Source organism: Haliotis rubra, unplaced genomic scaffold, assembly GCF_003918875.1.
Source record: "Haliotis rubra isolate DU_JTF1 unplaced genomic scaffold, ASM391887v1 Scf436, whole genome shotgun sequence".
NCBI classification, from domain to species: domain Eukaryota; kingdom Metazoa; phylum Mollusca; class Gastropoda; order Lepetellida; family Haliotidae; genus Haliotis; species Haliotis rubra.
Genome location: NW_025767120.1, coordinates 310,955 through 334,552, shown reverse-complemented (window position 1 = coordinate 334,552; position 23,598 = coordinate 310,955). Strand labels below are relative to the sequence as shown.

At 39.2% G+C, this 23,598-nt stretch overlaps 2 protein-coding genes across 7 annotated transcripts in view; one reads left to right on the top strand and one right to left on the bottom strand.

Annotated features, from left to right (window-relative positions):
- Nucleotides 1–68: 68 nt before the first annotated feature.
- LOC124289207 (solute carrier family 35 member F1-like) lies at nucleotides 69–12,352 on the top strand. 2 transcript variants are annotated; one of them, XM_046725813.1, is made up of 9 exons: nucleotides 69–312; nucleotides 1,112–1,283; nucleotides 1,792–1,898; nucleotides 2,479–2,672; nucleotides 4,486–4,657; nucleotides 4,944–5,100; nucleotides 6,062–6,117; nucleotides 6,979–7,133; nucleotides 12,002–12,352. In XM_046725813.1, exons 2-9 carry the CDS (start codon nucleotides 1,114–1,116, stop codon nucleotides 12,083–12,085), a joined length of 1,095 nt encoding a protein of 364 aa, XP_046581769.1. In that variant the 5' UTR covers nucleotides 69–312; nucleotides 1,112–1,113; the 3' UTR covers nucleotides 12,086–12,352. The 2 variants fall into 2 exon arrangements, with proteins under 2 accessions (XP_046581769.1, XP_046581768.1); XM_046725812.1 differs by having other exon boundaries at nucleotides 1,107–1,283.
- A 9,268-nt stretch (nucleotides 12,353–21,620) lies between these two features.
- Nucleotides 21,621–23,598, bottom strand: part of LOC124289227 (serine/arginine repetitive matrix protein 1-like) — a 57,924-nt gene continuing 55,946 nt past the window's right edge. For all 5 annotated transcript variants that reach the window (XM_046725830.1, XM_046725831.1, XM_046725832.1 and 2 more), the window contains 2 exons: nucleotides 23,466–23,582; nucleotides 21,621–23,206 (listed from right to left, as the gene is read on the bottom strand). In XM_046725830.1, coding sequence (XP_046581786.1) covers nucleotides 23,090–23,206; nucleotides 23,466–23,582 — 234 coding nt within the window. In that variant the 3' untranslated portion in view covers nucleotides 21,621–23,089. The remainder of the gene's footprint in view (nucleotides 23,207–23,465; nucleotides 23,583–23,598) is intronic.

Here is a 23,598-nt window from a genome sequence, read left to right as displayed (position 1 = left end):
GGATTGCCTTGGATATCTTATCCAATCAATCAAGTTTTAAGAAAATAGGGGAACAATAATTGCACGTGACTGTACGGAGAGGGCACTTGTAATCATGTTTATAGAGACAACGGGTTTATCTCTAACAGTAAACACATGTATATGAAACGAGTTTCTAATTAAAGATTTAAATGCCGCTTGAGTGTATTTGGCATTTATTTTCCAGATCCAAGTTACGTGGAAGCTTTGTTGTTGCACAGCTGATCAAGTGCACCAATAACAGTGACAGTTCACGAACGACATTTGACAGCTGATTTGGCGATTCCTAACTTGGTTTGTACTATACGAGTCTCTACGCTGTTAAAAATAGTTTGACGTATATTACAATAGATCAGAGCCTGCAAAATGACAGTTGTGTGAATTCTCGAGAATTTCATTATTCAATCTGGGACCGAGAGTTAGATTCTATCAACAAGGCCGGCATAGGCGGATCCAGGATTTTTCAATTTGGGGGTTTGGGGTGTTTCAGAACCCCCTGAACCACCACCACCACCCACACCCCCCCCCCCCGTTGGCTCCGCCAATGCAATACATAAACGTCAATGTGGTTTTTAGTCATTTTCAGTCGAACCCCCTATACCAACCACCGCTTATCCCCTTTTGGATCCGCCAATGATGGCTTAGGGTGATTACTTCGAAATTGTTGGGAGACTACTGAGAGAATATTATTGTCAGGTTAATTATGTGTTTTGATGCATAATAATGTTTCAGATGGCACTGTAAAAAGATGTGTCAATGCGCCATGCAAACATTGTAAATATACTGGGATGTTGGTGTTTTACAAAGATAAAGTAGCCTTCAGGTTACTGAGATGTTATATGTAAACAACAAATATTTCTCAAGTGTACAAAACCCATAATACAGTAATAATTATAGTTCATTATAAGCTTAGTTTATTTTACATATTTTTTACTAATAAATACTGCAAGTGGCAGGGAAAAAAAACCCTAACAATTTGTTATATCCATCCATGCATTATAAGCATATTCATTATTTATTGTATGAGGATACAATAGTACAATCATTTAAGTACACAAATCCAGTGAGTCATGAGGCAACCTTTACAGTGTAGATATGGATATGGTGGAGGAGAAGCGTGAGCTGATGGCCAGTGGTGGGGACAATGACAGATTCCAGTACCACCAGTTGCCTGGCACTCACACACCAGATATGTCTGTCAACCTGGATCAACATACAACAGTCAAACAGAGGTGTCGTGACCTACTTACAAAGTTGTGTTCCAGGTAAGTCACAGTATGGTAATCCATGTACATGTATATCAGAAATATTCCATCCTAGCATGGGGCACTGAGAATTGATGCTACACATTGAACAGGGTTTTCAGTATTGCTGGCACATGCTTAAGCTACTAAGCAACACAGTCTTTGCCTTTATGTAATTTTCCTTAGGGTATCTGTGGTTATTTGCATGGCCAGTATTGAATGGTGGTATTATTGTTATTGTTCTAAAATTAAAAAAGGAATTTGAGGAACTCAATACTTTATGACCAACTATATAAATGGGCCCCTTTAAATAATAGTATATAGTGCTCATACATCTCTGTTTTCAGATAATTGAAGATGTGATTTGTTTGAGTGGCATTCTAGAAGTTGGTGGTATAGAGATGACAAGACTTAATGGATGATCAACTTCTCTATTTTGACAATGGCGACGTTTCGGTATAGATTCTTATACTGTTTTCGAGCATAAATAAATAAATAAAAATCTATACTGTTTGGATCCTGTTTGCAGACATGTGTTGAAGCTGATTGCCATGGGGCAGCTGCTGTCTCTGTTGATTTGTGGGACAGGGGTGACCAGTGGACTTCTCCAGGAGCAGGGGGTACAGACACCAACAGGTTGGCACCAGGATGGCAACAAATATGTCTCGATTAATGAAGCAATGAATGAATAGGTCTCAGACACAGGTCACTGATTACAATGTTTAACCTTCAAGAGTAACGGGGCCCCTGTGAATTGTACCTTTGATGCCTCCTTTAGTGTGAATTTGAACCCAGAAGGTGGCAGTGATGTGACTGAAATGATAACAAGAAACATATCTCTATGTTTTAACTTACAAGTCACATCTAAATATACTTTTAGATTTCAAAATTTCCAGTAGATTGTTTTATTGAAGATATTTTTATTCAATAGATAATGAACCAAATTTTGGTTGTGTTCCCTAAAATGTCCTTATGTTTATGAACATTGCAATACTGCCACAAATCACCCAACATGTTAGAATTTGCTTTTCCCTAAAATCCAAGTTTCCTATCTATGTCTCTCTGTTCATTCAACATATTGGACATAATTAGCATGATTAGTAAGCAAATGTATGAACACGTCTGTTTTTATGCGTTTAACTTTCACAAGTCTTACCTTGTTCGATTATCTTAATTACCTGTCTGCTATAATGTACTGTACATTTGTCTCCTTCAGCTCAGTCATTCCTCAACTATGTGCTGCTGTGTTTGGTGTTCACGGTTGTCCTGGCCTGTCGACAGGAAGAGCGCAACCTTGTGTTCCTGCTCAAGACCTACTGGTGGAAGTACCTCATCTTAGCTGTCATTGACGTGGAGGCCAACTATCTGGTGGTGAAGGCCTTTAAGTTCACCACTGTTACCAGCGTGCAGGTTAGTGTGCAGGTCACACACGTATAACCACTGTAACCAGTGTGCAGGTCACACATGTATAACCACTGTAACCAGTGTGCAGGTCACACACGTATAACCACTGTAACCAGTGTGCAGGTCACACATGTATCACCACTGTAACCAGTGTGCAGGTCACACATGTATAACCACTGTAACCAGTGTGCAGGTCACACATGTATCACTACTGTAACCAGTGTGCAGGTCACACATGTATCACCACTGTAACCAGTGTGCAGGTCACATGTATCACCACTGTAACCAGTGTGCAGGTCACATGTATAACCACTGTAACCAGTGTGCAGGTCACACATGTATCACCACTGTAACCAGTGTGCAGGTCACACATGTATCACCACTGTAACCAGTGTGCAGGTCACACATGTATCACTACTGTAACCAGTGTGCAGGTCACACATGTATCACCACTGTAACCAGTGTGCAGGTCACACATGTATCACCACTACCAGTGTGCAGGTCACACATGTAACCACTGTAACCAGTGCAGGTCACACATGTATCACTACTATAACCAGTGTGCAGGTCACACAGTGTATCAGGTGTGCACACATGTATCCACAGGTCACTGTAACCAGTGTGCAGGTGTAACCAGTGTGCAGGTCACACATGTATCACCACTGTAACCAGTGTGCAGGTCACACATGTATCACTACTGTAACCAGTGTGCAGGTCACACATGTATCACTACTGTAACCAGTGTGCAGGTCACACATGTATCACTACTGTAACCAGTGTGCAGGTCACACATGTATCACTACTGTAACCAGTGTGCAGGTCACACATGTATAACCACTGTAACCAGTGTGCAGGTCACACATGTATCACTACTGTAACCAGTGTGCAGGTCACACATGTATCACCAGGTCACACATGTACTGTAACCAGTGTGCAGGTCACACATGTATCACTACTGTAACCAGTGTGCAGGTCACACATGTATCACCACTGTAACCAGTGTGCAGGTCACACATGTATCACTACTGTAACCAGTGTGCAGGTCACACATGTACCACTACTGTAACCAGTGTGCAGGTCAGGTCACACATGTACACATGTACCACTACTGTAACCAGTGTGCAGGTCACACATGTATCACTACTGTAACCAGTGTGCAGGTCACACATGTATCACTACTGTAACCAGTGTGCAGGTCACACATGTATCACTACTGTAACCAGTGTGCAGGTCACACATGTATAACTGTAACCAGTGTGCAGGTCACACATGTATCACTACTGTAACCAGTGTGCAGGTCACATGTGTACCACTACTGTAACCAGTGTGCAGGTCACACATGTATCACTACTGTAACCAGTGTGCAGGTCACACATGTATCACCACTGTAACCAGTGTGCAGGTCACACATGTATCACTACTGTAACCAGTAGTACATTTGTACACCCTTGATATAAGAGCCATGTAAAATTAATTAACTATTGGATATTCCCAATGCATATATATATATATATTAACAGTAATCCTTCAGCAATATTACTTTTACATGTTACCATGTACAGGATACAGAATGTGCAGTGGTTGAGGCACACCATGGCTTTGCAGGTTATGGGCCATAGCAATTGGTTTGTGGATGTGCCAGTCTTTAAAAGTTTAAATGTAATGTGATGTTTTTAGTGCAATCACTATTTCTTGTGTTTGTCAAACTGCACACATCAGTCTAAGATGGTATCCATTGACCATTTTATCATTTTTTTTCTATAAACAGATTTAAAGTCGCATGGCTTCCTTCTCTATATTCTTGTCTGTCTGTTTGTAGCTCCTCGACTGCTTCAGTATCCCCACTGTGATGATTCTGTCTTACTTTGTACTGAGAGTCCGATATCGTCCGGTGCATCTAGTGGGTGTTGTCTGCTGTCTTGTGGGACTTGGTGGGCTGGTGGCAGCTGATGTTTTAGCTGGCAGGAACAGTGGAGGAGGAACCACAGGAGGTAAATATTACTCTATGTTGGGTTTTATTTTATGAGTAAAACTTTATTTGTTAACAATTGTTTTTCTTTTTCTTGATAACATGGAGTCAGCAATGGTTGCATAAAATGAAAGACTGGATCTCCAATGTTTGAACCTTGTTTCACACATTTTGTGCATAATAAAGGCTTAAGTCGAGTTACAACTATTTCATCACATTTGCTTTTTGTTTACATTGTTTTAATTGAATAAAACTGTATTCCTGTATGCATTTATTTCTCTTGTGAAATATCTTGTTCTGAACGACAGCTAGTAACCCTCTCCTGGGAGACTTCCTGGTGATTGCTGGCGCTGCCCTATATGGGGTGTCCAATGTAGGAGAGGAATATGTCATCAAACATTTTGCCCGCACAGAATTCCTGGGCATGCTTGGATTGTTTGGTAGTTTCATCAGCGGGATACAGTTGTAAGTGAAGCTCTCACTATGTAGGGTGATTTTATCTGTGTTAATTTATGCTATCTCACATTATGGACTTTCTCTTGTTTTTCTAACCTTGTGGTGGAAACAACCTGAAACAAAATTTTCAGCCTCTTCTAACACCTCTCCCATACACACCCCAGCTCCAGCAATTGTTGCAGGTTATCACAGTCTCCTGCAAGTCGCATGCGTCTTGATCAGGCCAGCCATGTGGCTCCCAATTGAATTCTTTCTCTGTCTTGTCGCATTGGTGTAGATGACCTGTCATTACAGATTATTTTTATTCATCTCTTTAATCCCTTGACATAATTGGGGCTTGGTTTCATCTTTATAACTAAGATCTTCTGATTCCATCTCAGGATTCAGCATTCCCTACAGGCTCATTGAACCCTCCAAATTTGACAATCCCTAGAGTTGATCTGTTGTGTAGTCAATCCTCTTCCTTCAGCGCTCCCTGTGTATGTTCCACAACATCCTCTGATCTTGTAATGTCTGTCTTTTTGTCAACAGACACTACAATTGTTTCAGAACATTTGTTTTAGGTCATTTCCACACAAAGGGTGGAAGGACAAGAGAAAGTGCATAACGTGAGATAGGATAAGTATTATAAAAATGCAATTCATAGATTTATAAATTTTCAATTTCTGTTTCAAGTTAAGGAACCCTATTCAACAAGGAAAGGAATTGACTGGAGACCCAAAAATGACAAGTTATATATTTGGCCCAATTAAATTAATGAGGGAAAACTCAAAGTCATGTATTCTAGCAGTAAATCTTTATGCACTAACATTTTGTTGAAATATTACAGCCCAAGATTACGAAATGATATTCTCTGTTGTTTTCATCACATACATGTATTGACAATCCCAATATGATCATTTTTCAGTCTGGAGAAATGGCATGATTTTAGTGAGGTTGAAATATTGAAAATTGAAATCTTGGCTTTCAGTGTCATCCTTGAGAGACATGAAGTTGCTAACCTTGACTTTACAAGATATGAAATAGGTAAGGTACTATTTTCACAAAATTTGTTTAGATATAACTTTTTGTTAACAGTGATATGCATGTGCCCATTTCCTGCACTCCATAGCATTAGGGACTTTGTAATCATAATGTCCTACATTTTGTATAAATATATATCATCAGCCTCAATTCCCTTCATATGTGAAAATAATCATAATGGTGTCAGTGTACTGTTGCAGCAACACTTTTAATTCATGTCAGTAGATTGGCTGCTTGGTTGTTTAACGCCACACTCGGCAATATTCCAGCTATATGGCTGCAGTCTGTAAATAATAAAGTCTGGACCAGACAATCCAGTGATCAACATCATGAGCATTGATCTACACAATTAGGATAAGTCAGCGATGACATGTCCTATTAATCGCATCTTACAAGTCAGAGTGTTTTTAAAAAAAGCAAATAAGGCGCTATACCTGACCACCAGATTAAGGACTAATCCGTCAGTCCGTCTTTGTCTTTTCCGAGCAGAACTCTAGAACCCTTCAATGTTTCTTCACAAACTTGCACAAGCATGGGTTACTGAAGACCAATTCTAACCCAGATCTTTATGGGTGTCATGTCAGTAGAGCAGTAGATAATATATCACAGAGACATGACTTCAAGATGTTCTTTATCCAATCCTGTCAGTCATATGACTCATATGACTCATATGAGTCAATTGAACAGATTGTTTTCTGTGAGTCAGTAAAATAGGCAGAGATCTGAGGTATCGGTAAATTAGACATACTCAAGGAAGGTTTTTGTTTTATATACCCTGAAATGTAAGAAGCAGTGGTGTTGTTTTTAAAGCAGCAAATTTGTCAGTGTATGAACGATATGGATTACCTCCCTTCATTGTTTCAGTGTTGCCCTGGCTGGGCTTTGTGTTGTGCCAGTTTCTGATATACAGCTGTATGACAATTGTCATCCAGTACACCAGTGCCACCTCAGTCAACCTGTCCATCCTGTCAGCAGACTTCTACTCCATGCTGTTTGGATTGTTCCTGTTTCATTATAAAGTAAGTTTGTGAAGCCTGTCCTAGTGAATAACACAAGCAAATGTGAGGCCACAAATATCCCCCATCTGTCGGGGACTGCGTGTTGATGTTACACACAAGACGTTTAATGGCTAGCTTGTTCGGATTGTCAACGAGGGCGATGGAGACGCCACTGATCCGCCATAACATGACTGAGTTCTGTCTAGAAGAAACGCTTGCGCATCGTGCAGGGGAAGAAGTTTAGTTTTCTCGAAGCAGACGGAAATTACCGAGGCCTTGCGAATGATCACTTTTGAAACAACGTCGCTGATTGCACAACTAAATCTGATTGCCTCCAATCACGAGTCTTGAACGCTCACACCATGAAAGGGCCGTATTAGAACAGAGGTTACGTAGGAAGATATGACAGGAGTAACCTCTGTGGGAAGAGAATGGTCCTAGTGTGTTAGTGACTATTTACATGCCAGTTTGTTGAAACCTTAATTTCTGACTGTGGCATAAAACCAATGTTCCCACTCAACATTATTTCCAACTACTTACAAGTAATGTCTTTTAGTGGCATTTAGAAGTTGTTATAGATGTCCAAGATATTTTTTATGGATTGAAGCTTCTTTATTCTTTCCCACACAACGTTTTGGGACCATTACAGATACCTTCATCAGGTGAAGTGAAAAGTCATCGTGTGTGTGAAAGAATAAAAAGTCCTTAAAAAAAAATATCTTGGATACCTACAAGTGGTTTGTCTGTTCCAAGTTAATTACCCGCGTTTACATACTGATGAGATATGGCTGCAAGATTGCTGACTGTGGTATTCAACATCACACCCATGAAGATCCGCATTAGAATTGGTCTTCAGCAACCCATGTTTGTCATAAAAGGCGACTAATGGGATCAGGTGGTCAGGCTTGTTGACTTGGTTGACCCATATCATTGTATTCCAGTTGCGTAGATTGATGCTAATGCTGTTGATCACTGGATTGTCTTTTCTAGACTCGTTTGCACTGCGGTTACCTTAGTGACTTAGGATCATGTTATAGCTTTGTGAAAGGAGGCCCTGGTGTCACACCAAAGACCTGAGTTTGATTCCTAACATTATTACTGGTGTCATCTTCCTTGATAATGCTGGAATACTGCTGAAAGCAGCTTAGAACCTTATTCACTCCCCTACCATGTCCTGGACGCATATGCAATTTGCTGACAACAATCTCTCCTGAGCATGCAGGATTTTATGTGAAAAGTGAAATGAAAATGGCTTGTGCCCAATTTTATAGGCTCATCAAGCTCATCAAGTACAGTGAACTGGACAGTTACTATATGGTTTAGTTCTATGTATATATGGTACCATATGGTACATTTCTATAGTGACCTACCAATTCAATTACTTCCTTCATTGTCCTCATTGTTTTTGTTGTCAGCATATGTCTGTGAACATGCGATTGCTGAAGTTGTAAAGCTTGGCTGTTAAATTGTAGCAATGTTCTGCTGTGTTTACTGTCCAACATTTATGGTTACTTGTACACAATTATATTTTTCCTTATCCTGACTCATGCTAATTATGCTTGTCTCCTTCCTCTTGCGAATGATAGTGGAACACTTGAAATCCCTTGAAGTTCCCTTTAAAAAAGCGGACGTAAAATCACTCACCCAGAGTAGCGTCCCTTCCTCCCTTTGGCGCCCTTTTGGTCACCTGACCGACCATGCCTTGTCACTCTCTCCTTCTTCGCCTTTGAGGACGGTTGTAAGAGCACCTGGGTCCCTATACGGTACATATCCTTTTATATTTTTGGACCTTACATCAAAATTATTGCTGTATACAGTTTTTAGGATTATATTCTACATTACGGTTTGAAATTTGTTCTAAAATTTCCGTTGTTTGACATGTGTTTTCTTCATGTTTACAATTGATGAAAACTTGTATTCGTTGTAGGTACCGAGTGTCTGCGGCTCACCCTCATTTATTATGTCCTAATTGCACTGTTTCATGTTCTTTCAGCTCTCGCTGTAAGTATTGTGTAAAATTAAATTCAGTTGAATTTAATAATTACCCTTTTTCCATCCATAGACGTGCTAAGGACTGGGTACGTAGGTATTCATGTCTAAATCGAGTGATTGCGCTGATAACCATGTGTTAACCACTGCTGCAGTTATTCATAATTCTAGTGAATGGCTGAATGTTTCTCAGGAGCAGGTGGATGTACCAGGGGTGAACGCCAGAGGCCATAAGAGATCATCGTCTACTGAGCTGACCTCATCACAGATGAAGAAGGCCAAATCTTCATCTTCGCAGAAGAAGAAGGCTACTACTATGAAGACTTCAGCGAAGTCTAAGATCAGCTCTACACAGAAGACGAGGTCTTTCTCAGCCGAGATTGTACCTCCGGAAGAAGCAGACGTTTATGATGATCCTCATACCTGAAGTCAGCATCGTCAGCAAGAAGACGAAGCCTGCTTCTACAGCTACATCGGCATTGGTATACCTAAAGTCAGCATCGTCTGCAAGAAGACGAAGCCTGCTTCTACAGCTACATCGACATTGGTATCAGCGCAGACATTGACAGAAGACCTACTATCAACGCAGACATCAGGCACCAGAGATAGCAGCAGCATCAACTCTTCACGAGTGCAGCGAGCCTTAGAAGACGTCTCTTCAGTATCAGATGCCTCATCGCTGCAGCAGTCTCTTCAGACAACGCAGAACTTCAACCTGGGACTGTTCATGCAACAGTTTACAGACCAGATGATGTCGATGATGGAATGTCGCTTCGCTCAAGAGAAGGCTGCTATGAAGACCGCTACAACGTCTACTAGCCTGCGTGAAGGCTCTACAGCCCCCCCACCTCATCTGGATGAAGAGGGAAGCCTGGGCGAAGGCTCGAGGACACGACGATCTTCCCCGTCTGAAGTAGACGCCCCAGAGAGTGCGGCTAAGAAGTCTCCACGCAGGAAGGAATCAAGGCGTTCTCCCGAACCCTACAGACGTCGCAGATATGAATCGTCATCTCCATCAGGTTCTGATGCCCATCAAGAGCCTGCGCGGAGGCACTCCTACAGAGGGAAGCTACGTCCAGCCACCTTCGCACGGTCCAGGAATCCACCTCCAGGATTCAAGATCACATTGGGATCGATCGCCTGCGCGAAGCTCATCTTATAGATCATCTTATAGAGACTCAAGTCTTCGTGCATCCTTAGAGCGAGAGATGTCTAAATCAGAGGAGGAAGGTGAAGGCGTCTTCTCCGATACGGAAATTAACTCCTGGATCGCCAATGGCTTGGACTTATCATCACCTTCTAAGGACACAGATGAGGCGTTTACCTACAAGATGTCCAAAAGATGATTTCGACATGCTCACTTTTCCACCGACCAACCCGATCTCTCAAGTACCAGACAAACTCAATGCAGCTTTTGATAAAGCCACCAAGTCGCAGAGTCAACACATCCCGACATTCAACGCCAGGAAATTCCCTCTACATAGGATGGAACTCTTCCTGAAGGCTGCAGAGGTTGATGATGACTATAAGATTATCACCGATTCCCGTCAAAGAACTTACAAGATTGAGGATAAGAAGTTAGCGCAGCTGGATACAACCACCTGACGTACTTTCTTTGGATTAGCCAGATAGAGGGAAGTTCAAGAATTCCTCGGCCGAAGAAGACCGGATGATATACTCCGCTCTACTTATGCAGAAGAGAGACCATCAATTTATGTCGGAGCACCTAGCATCCACCTCAGCGGGCCTTGACTCTCCTGAGAAGACAAGGGTTATTGTCAGCATGCACTTGGAGTGAACGCTTCACCCAAGTCTCTATACAGAGCCCCATGGTCATCATCTTACATCTTCGGAGGAGGAACTGAAGAAGTCGTCAGAGAAGTATCTCACGACTCTAGGGAAGTTATGATGATTAAATCCATCGACACCTTGGCCAACGTGATCCGTCAGACGTCCCAAAGCTACTCCAACAAATCAAAGTTTGCAGGAGTCCAGAGAGCCAGATAAAAGAAGTATTCCAGTACAAAAGGAGGAAGAGGAAGCTCCTTTCATCGCCCAACCGGAGCTCCTAGAAGTCCCCCCAGACTCATCAGAGAGAAGTTGGAAGAACAGAATCTTCAACAGTGCCGTGATAAGTTCCCATGGGGGGTAATACAGGACGTAAATCTACAACTAGGGAATGCAGAACGTGGTCTGACCCACCACCATTTCCGACGGATTCTGCAAGCATAATTAGCATGAGTCAGGATAAGGAAAAATATGTAATTTTCTGACTAAAATTGATATTTTATACTTATCCTGACTCATGAGGTTAGCCCTCCCAACCTCCCCTCTTATGGCACTCTGGATTTCCCTGTAAATCCGGGTGTCGGGCTTTCATACGGAGAGAGTGACAAGGCATGGTTGGTCAGGTGACCAAAAGGGCGCCAAAGGGAGGAAGGGCCACTACTCTGGGTGAGTGATTTTACGTCTGCTTTTTTAAAGGGAACTTCAAGGGATTTCAAGTGTTCCACTATCATTCGCAAGAGGAAGGAGACAAGCATAATTAGCATGAGTCAGGATAAGTATAAAATATCAATTTTAGTCAGAAAATTACATTATTCATGCCTCATAGGATCTGAAAAATGATTTTGCTCAAGTCATAACAGGCTCCAGAGTGCAATTTACATAATAGTGAGGAAATATTGTTCTCAAACCTTTCAGCTATGAATACAGACAAACTGTAAATTTCAAGTTACAAGTCTAATAACACCATCGGTGTTGCAGTTGCTGTTACTATTTTTACACACTGATTGAGGCCCATCTTGTTTCAAGGTCCATTACTGCTGATCATTTTAAGAGCATACCTATGATTTCCCTGCCTTTACATAGTCACAAACTCATTTCTGCCATTCCATCAGTTCCATGTGCTGTACTTCCTGGCGTTTGTGTTGGTCATAACGGGGATCTCCATCTACTCTGTCAAGGAAACAGAAACCAGATAGAGGAAGTTCATTAATGTCAGTAAGTTTGGGTCACAACTTATGGACTTTGTGATATGTGACATGAACTTTCTGTTAAACGTCTGACTTTGTCCAGTCAAAGTAAAATGCGTTGAAGAGTTCAATATTTCTTAATTTGTGTAAAATTTGTTTGGGTTGGTTGGTTTTAGGAGGAAAAAGAATTGTCTATTTCTCCATGTAGTAGAAACGTCCTCTGGTCTGTTCCCCAAGAACAGAATAAAAACGTGATCAGAATGGTTGACAACTCACTCACTCAGATCATACCTTCAAAAGCTTTTATCAAAAACAGAGTGTTCATAATGATGAAAACTCTACTTCTATAGAAGAGCCTAATGAGAGCTCCATGCAACAATCTCCCCACATGGGCACAGTGTGAAGCCCATCTCATGTTGAATATCCCTTCTTCACTGTTTCAGACAACAAATGAGGCTGGTTAGCCAGAGCAGCTGAAGGACTTTCATTAGTGCTTATACAAAAATGAGGATCTACAAGAGCAGTTGATTTGATAAATGCAAGAATGTTTACCAGTTCCCCAAATGATCTAAAGTTCCCCAGATCTAAAGGTTTTTCAGCAGTTGGTTTCACAGCAGTCAAAACTGCTTGCCAAAACTGTATTTGGAAAAAGATTTAAGAGGCTATTCATACCTCTTTCAGCAAATACTTCCACAGAAGTTTCTCATTCTGGATCAGAGGCAGCAGGTTTGATCATCCACATGAAGTAAGATTTATCCCGACTCTCCGCTAAATTATGTGTTCTTTTGGTCAAATGCAAAAATGGAGTGAGTGAATGGTCAACTGGATTGGTTACATGACTCTGGTGCTGCTGTGCAGGGCAAAGGTGCATTTAGATGTTTTTTTCTGTTCTTGGGGAACACAGCACAAGAAGTTTCCAATACATTTCGGAGAATGAGAGATAAGGCATTCTGTATGATTCAAAATAGAATAAGATACTTTTTACTCTAAAATACATGTTCATTATGTATTGTTTAAGGTGATTTATGTTTTACATGAACAAGTGCATGGGCTGACTTAGATCTCATTGTTTTATATGGCCAGAGACTGATTATTTGATCAACTTTCATTTACATTTTAACTTTCTTTTTGGTGATTGTCTATTCTTTTACCAGAGTAGCTGGCAATATGATGGAAGTGTTGTAGTAATATGGCTGTCTGTAGTCTTCAACATATGATAATGATATTTTTTTAGTGTCCTGTTTTTGTCTGAACTAAACATTTTTTGGAAGTAATATTATTTAACTAGTATCTGATATTGCTGTGGAAATGTTTGGCTTCATTTCAAGTTAATTAAACGAGGTACATGCTACAATGTTTTTGTACACTGATTTTGTATTTCCAGTACCCCCATTAATTGTTGAGTAGTTTATATCCAGTGATATTACAGTGCATAGAATATATTTGTAGACATTAGATTATTTTTAGTGTTAACATGGTTCACTGCTAGCTTTTGGTGATTGGGAGCAGGTGGTGGGAGAGATAAGATTTTGACGACAGACATGCAGATACTGCTTCTGCCTTTACTTGTCTTCCAGTGACACGACTCAAGGACACTAGTTCAAGGTAACAAACGATAAATCATAACTCCAAACTGTCCGAAATAAGATTTCTTACAATTTCAAACAAGTTTCATGATGGAAAACTGTTTTAGGCATGCCATATTTGGAGTATATAGGATTTATTAACAAATCAAGAGAAAGAGATGAAGAGAAACTGAAAGAAACTGTTACAGATTTTATACGATTGTGGAGTTTTTGGTCTGGCTCTATACATAGAGCTTGGGTTATCACAGGAGAAGGTCACTTGTGACCAAGAGGTGTGGGACATGCAAACAATCATGATCATGTGTTGAGATGGCCTTGAACTTGACTTACATGGAAGTATGTTTAGTAAAAGTGATAATCTCGAGTCAGAGTTCTTAGGTCATTTTAGGTGATAACACTTTAGCCTTTATATAGTTTTATCTAAATGTAAATGATTTGAAATGCAAATAGTTCACAGTTTACACATTTATTTTAGATTTATTTTCATGTTGTTGTTTTAACACCATATAATTTTATGTTATTCATGACAGGATGATTGACTGTGATTCAGTTTGTTTAAAATTTTCATGTTAAAGATTATTTTGTTAGTAATAGTTATTTATGGAAATTGTGAATTTTGTGTTTTATATTTCTCAACATTTTCATACAATGTCTCTGCTTATTAAGGGATTGTTCAGTATTCATGTGTTAAGAACAGGCGACTCCTGAATGTCATGGACACACTTCCTTTTTTATCCATATGTTTATGATACATGAGTCAGTAAATGTATATAATTATATGGATGAGATATAAATGATAAAAGCTATATTTATGTCATGTAATGTTTATTCATTTTTATATATTCCTTGTTAGTTGTTAGTACTGTCTATATTTCAGGTTTTAACAGTGGCTAACATTAGCAAGAGAGAAGTTACTTTGAATGTCAGATGTTACTATGAATGGTATCATCAAAAACATAACTGCAGACAGACTTCTAGGTCATATTTATATTGATAATAATTAATACAAGTCTTGAAGATTTAAATGATTCCAGCTATCACCAAAAAATTAATGATATGAACTATGCAAGCTTTACATAAAAATCAGTCATCTATTCATGTACACAACATACTACTATTCAAGACAAGGGTAACCTGATGTAGTTTTAGTGCATTTCAGGGTTGAAGAGAGACACCTCCAGAGTTTTCATTCTTTACGCATATATAGTTGGGGGAATGAAACAAAGATAGTTTGCTATAACATGTCTGAATTTGAAACCAAAATTAGTATTGGTTATAATGGTAATATTCAAACTTTGAAATCCTTTGAAAGCTTCACCTGTGAAGGTCCGGGTTAGAATATTGATCTTCAGTAACCCATGCTTGTCATAAGAGGTTACTAACGGGATCAGGCAGTCAGGCTCGCTGACTTGGTTGACATGTCATTGGTTCCCAATTGCGCAGATCGATGCTCATGCTGTTGATCGCTGGATTATCTGGCCCAGACTTGATTATTTACAGACCGCTGCCATATAGCTGGAATATTGCTGAGTGTGGCGTAAAACTAAACTCACTCACTTAGAAAGCTTCATTCCTGTCCATTTTAATATGGATACAGTTTCACGAGAAAACGTGTCATGTCATGTTATGTTCTAGAAAATTCCAGTATGATCTTTACGCCTTGAACAAAAGTTATGCATCATGTGGAATATATTTCTGTGTAAAATGGTCATAATAAGCCTTCCAATGTCTGGGGAGAGCTTAGAGCTGAGTAAGATCACCGAGGTGGTCTGTGAAATGAAGAAACTATCAGATTTACAGGAATAAGAAATTTATGGGAAAAAAAAGCAGTGGTTCGAAGCTTTTTCCAGATGTATGTGAGAATGTGATATTTTTGGAGTGTCATTTTTTTCTGGGTTGGCTGTGTTGTGTCCAAGGTTTTTATTCTTACATTTTAAGATCTCACGATTGTGATAGTAACTGCATAATACCTTGATATTGTATTATTATACTTGTTATTGTGTTCCCAAAAACATCACCTGAAGAGCGTGTCTCCAGCTGCACCCTGAGCAACTGTGGATATGTCTGTTGAGATAATTATTAGGAGATAAACATCATGTGTTGTCCAATTTCCGGGTGTTTTTGAGTATTTGAAGCACGGGAATTCATTTGGGGCCGACGGCGTCAGCCGGAGGTTTCAAATGAAATATTCCCGTGCTTCAAATACTCAATAACACCCGGAAATTGGACAACACATGATGTTTATCGACATTGTAAACACAAAAGTAAACCAAAAGGTCCACACACGTATTTTGTGTCTGCTCTCATTGACATCGAGTACGGGTACAGCAGTGAAATGTCATCAGCCGTCCGTTTTGGCTGTCTCTCATGGTAGCATCTGGAACTGCTCATTTGTGATGTCATTCGGCCTTTACGTCACAATATGATTTTAATGACGTCATCACAGCTGACGACGTAACAATACAATGGTGTGAGCGATGTTTGTATGTATTAATACGCAGAGAATTTCCAGGAATCAAATACCATTTGATCACGTTTTTCAACCAATCAGATTAAAGAACACAGTGACTTTTGGTTTACAATTGATATTAACTTTATGTACATAGTTACCATATTTTTAATGTCGCCGACTCAGATAATGTAGAAATAAAACTCTTGTGCTGTCATGTTTGTCAGTTTGTTAATACTGAATTTATATATTTATCATATTCACACTGTATTCCACATAACCCTGGCAACAGCAAAGTCAATACAGTATTTAAAGAGACTCTCAGTGGTCTAGCCCGCACCATTTAACCTGCATGATCAGCAGGTGCCACTTTACACCAACAGCCCAACAAACTGGGATTCGGACCAGCTAGACCATTGACAGCAAGTAGGAATCCCTTGAATCTTCACCTTTGATTTGAATGATGCCTACTAAAATCCTGAAATCTTTCAAGTTCATCTGCATGTGTTAAAGGGTAACACTTCAACTCGTGTCTATTTTGATTATCCCACATAATCACCAATGCCGTTTTGAGAAGAATGTAATTGATGAATGTGGAGTTGCTTTGAATACTCACATTTGATGGAATGATGCTATCTAAACATTTATTCATGCAAATTTATGTGTCTAAATGTGTTTATACAATTAAGTACTTCAATATACATATTTGTTCAGTTCACAGGGGCTTGTAACGCTAAAAACTGCCATCAAGGTATATTATAACCAGGGTATTTAGGATTGAAAACTTAAAATATATTTGGTAAATATTTAAGGAAAATTTGAAGTTCAGTTAAGAAGTGTCATTGTGCTTGGAAAGTGCATTGACCAGAGTAACCAGATTCATATCGATTCATTTCCCTTGCATACAACAAATCTAATAAGGGAGATGAGTGGAACACGTGGATCGGGTGACTCATATACCATTTAGGTAGTTACTAGTAATTAAGATACTAAGAATCAGAAAAGGGACACACGTAATGATTCGATTAACCATCCTCTGGCGCCTGACAGTCGGAAGTTTTATTCGGTTGAATGCTTCACGAATGATTTAAGCTCACTAATAAGGTACATTTATGATGGAAGAAATTGATGGTACCGATTAAGTCTTGGAAGAGAGGAAATGATTATAGTTAGTGGTGCAGCTGGAATATGAGTCAGTTGAAAAGGGACTAATGAAAGTAACTTATTAGTCAGATGGGTTATGAGTCATTTTTATATGGGGTAGGACTGATTTACAGGGGGAGGAGCCAGAAAATTGTGAAGAGAATCAAAACTGAGTTGACTGGGAGAGAGAGAGAGAGAGAGCTGGCCCCTACCGTTGACTTGAGAGGTTCTCTCTGTATATTGAGAGAATGGCTGAGATGTAATTGTAACTTTAGGAGTTGGGCAAGAAACCAACAAGTTCTTCCATGAAGTTGTGAATCTGTGTTGCATGTAAACTAGGAAAGCTAGGAAGTATCTGAGGACCTTTGTGAAAGAATTCATTCCAAAATAAACAGGACTTGGACACCATACTGGACTTATCCTTGATTATCCATCTAGCTACATCATCCCCAGAACCAGAGTGGCTAGACAGATTGCCTAGGAAATAAGGGTACAACACCCCGAAAACCTAAGGTAATAATATACTGTCACTGACAGGGTCTTAGTACATTTAGACACATAAATTTGCATGAATAAATGTTTAGATAGCATCATTCCATACTATAGTACTAAGACCCTGTCAGTGACAGTATATACCTTGATGGCAGTTTTCGGTTCAGTTTACATGTTTTATCGTACAAACACTACACTTACCTATTTGTCGTCATTCACTTGATACTCAGTTAATGACTTTCTTATAAGTATTAATTAATACTGGGATTACCTAACAACTATGAAAGATCATTTCATTAGTGCTGAATGAAAGTCAAACCAGTCAAAATTACAAGTCAGTAAAAAGCAAATTTGAATTCCGCAAAGAAAAGATTAAGTACTCTAAAACTTGAGTGTTGTTTTTCTTAGATGTCCATGTAAATCCAGGTCTGATGTCATGACAGATACATTTCTCAAAATAGGCAACTGCTTAATTTTAGGATCTCTAACATCTAAACATCTAAAGGTTGAAATTAGTATCTATTCCTTTCCTTTGCCATTGCAACACAGGAGACTGGTCAAACTGTTTCATACGTAAAAAGTACCAGCAAAAGCAATCAGTTGTAGCAAAATGCTATGTTTTTTGGTTGTTAAAATAATATTGAGCTTATTTCAGTTAGTTTTTATTTTTTTTATAAAATTAAAATCTGATAATTAATTACTATCCAATTAACTTGTTTACATTTTAAGCATTGATGTGTATTAGTTTCATTACTTGTGTTCATACTTGCCATCTGGCCTCATCCAGTTATGTGCCGCTTGTTTAGCAGGGGTATTATTTTGGATTCCGTCCGTCCATCCATGCAAATTTGTCTTTTCCAGAACTGTAAAACTGTTCAATGTTTCTTCACCAAACATGGCACATAGATAGGTCTGGTGGTGAACTGGTGCCTTTTGGTAGTTTTGAATTTCTGGGGAAAACAATTTATTTTTGCCTTTCATGGCTACAATTTTGACGTTGACTGAAATTGGTGGTAATGCTCTTTTCCTGAGCAGAACTTAAACACCTTTCAATACTCTTTCCACTTTGTGGGTATTCAAGAACCTAATGTCATTAACCAACAGTACCACTCTGTTTCCAGTATCAACATTACTCAGGTACATCAAACTATTGAAGCACTCGGGCAGTCTGTTGTTAATACAAGCATGCTTACACATGAATAGTTGACATATGTATGTTTTCAATGTGGAGAAAAATGTTACATTGACAGTCATAACTAGTTGACATATTCATGACTTTGTCTTCTTGTTACAAATGACCTGTTGTTCATGCCAATCTGTTGCATGTCACATCATACTGAACATATACCTGTCAGTATTTGCTTGTGGTCACTTAAGTTTGATATTAGTGTAAGAATCTGCATCAAAACCTAGCACTTTGCAATAAACAAGAAGTTCTTATCCATACGGTTGTATGCCTGGTTTTTGAACGTTGGATACAGACAAAGAACTAGAGATCTTTTGATTGAAAATTCAGAAAACAAGGCATACACTCTAAAACAAGTCTTCAACTAAACGGATAACTTGTGAAAGATTAAGGTCACCTGACTGATCCTAATACTGGAGAAAAATCTGTGTAACATGTTTAATGACTGACTGACTGAGTTTGGTATTACGCCGCTTTTAGCAATATTCCAGCAATATCACGGCGGGGGACACCAGATATGGGCTTCACACATTGTACCCATGTGGGGATTCGAACCCGGGTCTTCGACGTGACGAGCCAACGCTTTAACCACTAGGCTACCCCACCGCCCCCTAACATGTTTAATTGCACGTGTAATGGTAGAATGCATTGAATTGTGGACTGATGGTCTGACACACCACACTTGTAGTTCATGCTTACACTTTGTCCAACACACTGGTGTCAGACTTTTTGTGTGGAAGTTATGGTTGTCTAAAGTAAAAGCTTGGTACCTTTGTAAACTTTCTTTATTCATCATTCATTAATTGAATCAAACCTTTAATAAGTATTCATAAATGTCTTGTCGGGACTGATGTCTTGAAATGGCTGAAACTCATACTGCTGTGATATTAATGGAGTCTTTCTGAGCTAGCTAACACAGATGGCAGTCAAGTTACTGGACCAGGGGTTGATATCATTATCATCACCTGCACTGCTTCCCTTGGTTACAAGGTGGTGGTCCACAATCCATCCAATAGTTTTCAAGTTATTGGTTGAACAATAATGGTTGCAAGGACAGATGGATGAACGGGGTAATAAAAACAAGAGTCATCAGAAGATGACATATCCCCCCGGCCCCCACATCTTTGAAAGAACAAATCATCTGACAGTTACTTAAAGTCCAGCTTGATTTTAGACTAAGTGCAAATCGTTTCCATGGAAATCATGAAAAAAATAAATGACAAAAATCTGCAAATAGCAAAAGGCACCTCTTCAAGATCTGACTCACATATCTGCCAAGTTTTGCTGAAAGATATTAAGAAGTTTTTCAGTTGTGCTCCGGAAACGAAACTCACCCCTCCTTTTGGGATTAAGTCCGAATCGTTTCCATGGAAACCGGGGAAAAAAAAATGCCAAAAATCTGCAAATAGCAAAAGGCACCACTTAGGGTTCTGTTTGATATATCTACCAAGTTTTGTTGAAATATATTGAACGGTTCTTGAGTTATACTCCGGAAACGAAGCCCACCCTCCCTTTTGGGATTAAGTCCGAATCGTTTCCATGAAAATTGGGAAAAATAAATATGCCAAAATTCTGCCAAATAGCAAAAGGCACCACTTTGGCATCTGCCTCACATATCTGCCAAGTTTTGCTGAAAGATATTAAGAAGTTTTCCAGTTGTGCTCCGGAAACGAAACCCACCCCTTCCTTGTGAGACTAAGTCCGAATCATTTCCATGGAAACCGAGAAAATAATAAATCACAAATATCTGCAAATAGCAAAAGGCACCACTTTGGGATCTGCCTCACATATCTGCCAAGTTTTGTTGAAAGATATTGAGAAGTTTTCGAGTTGTGCTCCGGAAACGAAGCCCACCCCTCACTTTTGGGATTAAGTCCAAATCGTTTCCATGGAAACCGGGAAAAATAAAAATGCCAAAAATCTGCAAATAGCAAAAGGCACCACTTAAGGTTCTGTTTGATATATCTACCAAGTCTTGTTTGAAAATATTGAACGTTTTTGAGTTATGCTCCGGAAACGAAGCCCACCCTTCTTTAAGACTAAATCCAAAACGTTTCCATGGAAACCGAGAAAAATAAAAATTACAATAATCTGTAATTAGCAAAAGGCACCACCTTAGGTTATGTTTGACATATCTACCAATTTTCGTTGAAAAATATTGAACGGTCTTTGAGTTATGCTCCGGAAACAAAATGATTACGGACGGACGAGGCGAAGACTATATCCCCCCACAATACATGCCGGTGGGATAATAAACAAGAAGACAAAGTCATCAATATCCCCCGCAATGGCAAAATACTCTTCTTGATTATGTCTACGAGTTATGATTATGTCAAATATTTAGGTGTGTATAAAGAAAAGTGGAAGGAGAGTACTGAAAGATTTTTAAAGTTCTGCTCCAGAAAGGAGCACTATCACCAATTTCAGTCTATGTCAAACTTGTTGCCATGGAAATGCCAAAAATATTTTATTCAGAAATCCAAAACTACCAAAAGGCACCAGTCACCACCAGATCTATGTATGTGCCAAGTTTGGTGAAGAAATAGAGAACAGTTTTAGAGTTCTGCTCTGGAAAAGACAAATGTGCACGGACGGACAGACGGACACACGCACGGACGGAGTCCATTTTAATACCTCACAAAACGTGTTGCGGGGGATAAAAAATAAAAAAATCAGCGAACACAAACATTATTTTCATGACTTTATTGTACCAGTGACACAAAGCATCACCGAATATGAAACCAGCCTTGCAAGAGAAATGCTCTAACTATTTTAAGGCCTTTCAAACAAGAAGTGTGAAATGTTGATTAAAATGAAAGTAAACTTCTAAAATACTTCAAAAAGCACAGTATTGCCGAATACAATACCGTAATACATTAAAACCATTGCAGACATTCCATCCCACACAAGAAAACAAAATGGAATAATTTCTCAGTTCAACTTAAAATTATGGTGCATTTCAAATGCCTTGAGTTCTGTTGCATTTACATTTAGTTGGATAACTTGTAACATTGAACAACTAATGTGATTTCAGTAACTATTTACAGAATAACAGTACCCATTTGGACAAGCACCTTACGATTGAGAATGACAAGACCATGTGTTCTGTGTCATACTATGTCCAAAACATGATATATTCTGACAAGAGTAAATTCACAGGACAGGAATACAATATAATAATCTCTGAAATTACCTTTCAATATCGACAATTGATTTCTTGCAATTCATACCCTGCTTCTCAGAGTAACATGCAAACGAAGTCAAAGAAAAAACAAACATTATCAGAATAGAAGGTATTTTAAATTTGAAGGGTAATTTAAGCACTCTTTTTTTAAGTACAGCTAAGTGTCAAATGGTAACTCTGGTATAATGATATATTGTTTGATTTATTTAGTGTCGGTGTTGGCCAGTGACAAAAATGACCAACATATTTAACAAACCTTCACACATTTCCTCTAGCCACACCAACAGCATCACATGACCAGTGAAAAAGTATAAATTAATATCACGACATAAGCAAGTAGGTGAACAAGAGAGTGGTTACCTGTGATATATTCTCAGCAGCATGGCTAGTCCTTATTGCTCCATAATTGTGGTGTATAAACTAGTCTTCAGTTTTGAGGAATCAATGGAACAGTGTCATGCTGTCGCAAACCTTGATTCTTTAGCAGGATGCAAGTCGTTATACACATTTTGTACATAAGTTTCCAGAAATGGAATCATGAAACATTATGAAGAAACAAACTAAGATTGTACACAACCCAAATTTCCATTTCTACTATACAGGTTTTCTCATTTCAGTGATCTACAAATAGTTTGAAAAGCAAATACAAAGGGAATGGATTTATCAATCACTGATCCAAGAGAATTCAGGAATTTTCAGTTACAATCTTATAAACTACCCATGACAACAGTTCCAACCTTTCATGCAGCAAATAGCATCCATCATCTCCAAACATGAAACCATCATTCAATGCTAGACAAATGGAATTTTGGCAATTCACTTGAAAGTAATGTTGATTGGACTGAATTTAAAGCTACTCTGTACAATTACATGTATATTATGACCAAGTCCCAAGGAGTAATAACAGAATGCCCACTGTTTGTTTTGTATGAACATGGAACAACAGCCAACTGGATTAAGGGTGATAGTGATGTTAGACATCCTGCCCCTCCATCACAGCACCAACTTTCATCTTCATGGACATGAGAGCCTTCTCTCGCAGCTTCTTCTCCAGCTCCTCTAGCGTGTCCCCCTCACCACTGTCTGAACCCTGCACACAAAACAATGCCAAAGGGATCAGCAAGTGTTCTATGGGTTGATGTGTCTTGTATTAACAAATGCCCTTCAGCTGAAAGATCTGTTTGTATAAGTTTAACCAGATTGAAGGAAAATACCATAAAATATTATGTGAGAGGAAAATAGGGGTCAAGGTTGCATTCTACCAATGTTTACATGGGTACTCGAAGAAGCACATGGGACAGTGGTAGCATGTCTATGCTGAGTCACATGTTCAGAGGTCTTGTCCTCACCTCAGCAGCATCTTTGGCCTCCTTCTTATGCTTGTGTTTCTTATGTTTCTTGTGCTTTTTGTGCTTCTTGTCCTTCTTCTTTTTCTTCTTCTTGGCTACCTGGTCACCCTCTGAGCTCTGCAACATCCAGCAA

What these genes read in the sequence shown, in the direction of transcription:
- LOC124289207 (XM_046725813.1), top strand. Translation starts at nt 1,114, where the DNA reads ATGGATATGGTGGAGGAGAAGCGTGAGCTGATGGCCAGTGGTGGGGAC. An exon ending in CTTACAAAGTTGTGTTCCAG is followed by an intron (nt 1,284 to 1,791) that starts GTAAGTCACAGT and finishes TCCTGTTTGCAG; the next exon opens with ACATGTGTTGAAGCTGATTG. An exon ending in TGTTCCTGTTTCATTATAAA is followed by an intron (nt 7,134 to 12,001) that starts GTAAGTTTGTGA and finishes CCATTCCATCAG; the next exon opens with TTCCATGTGCTGTACTTCCT.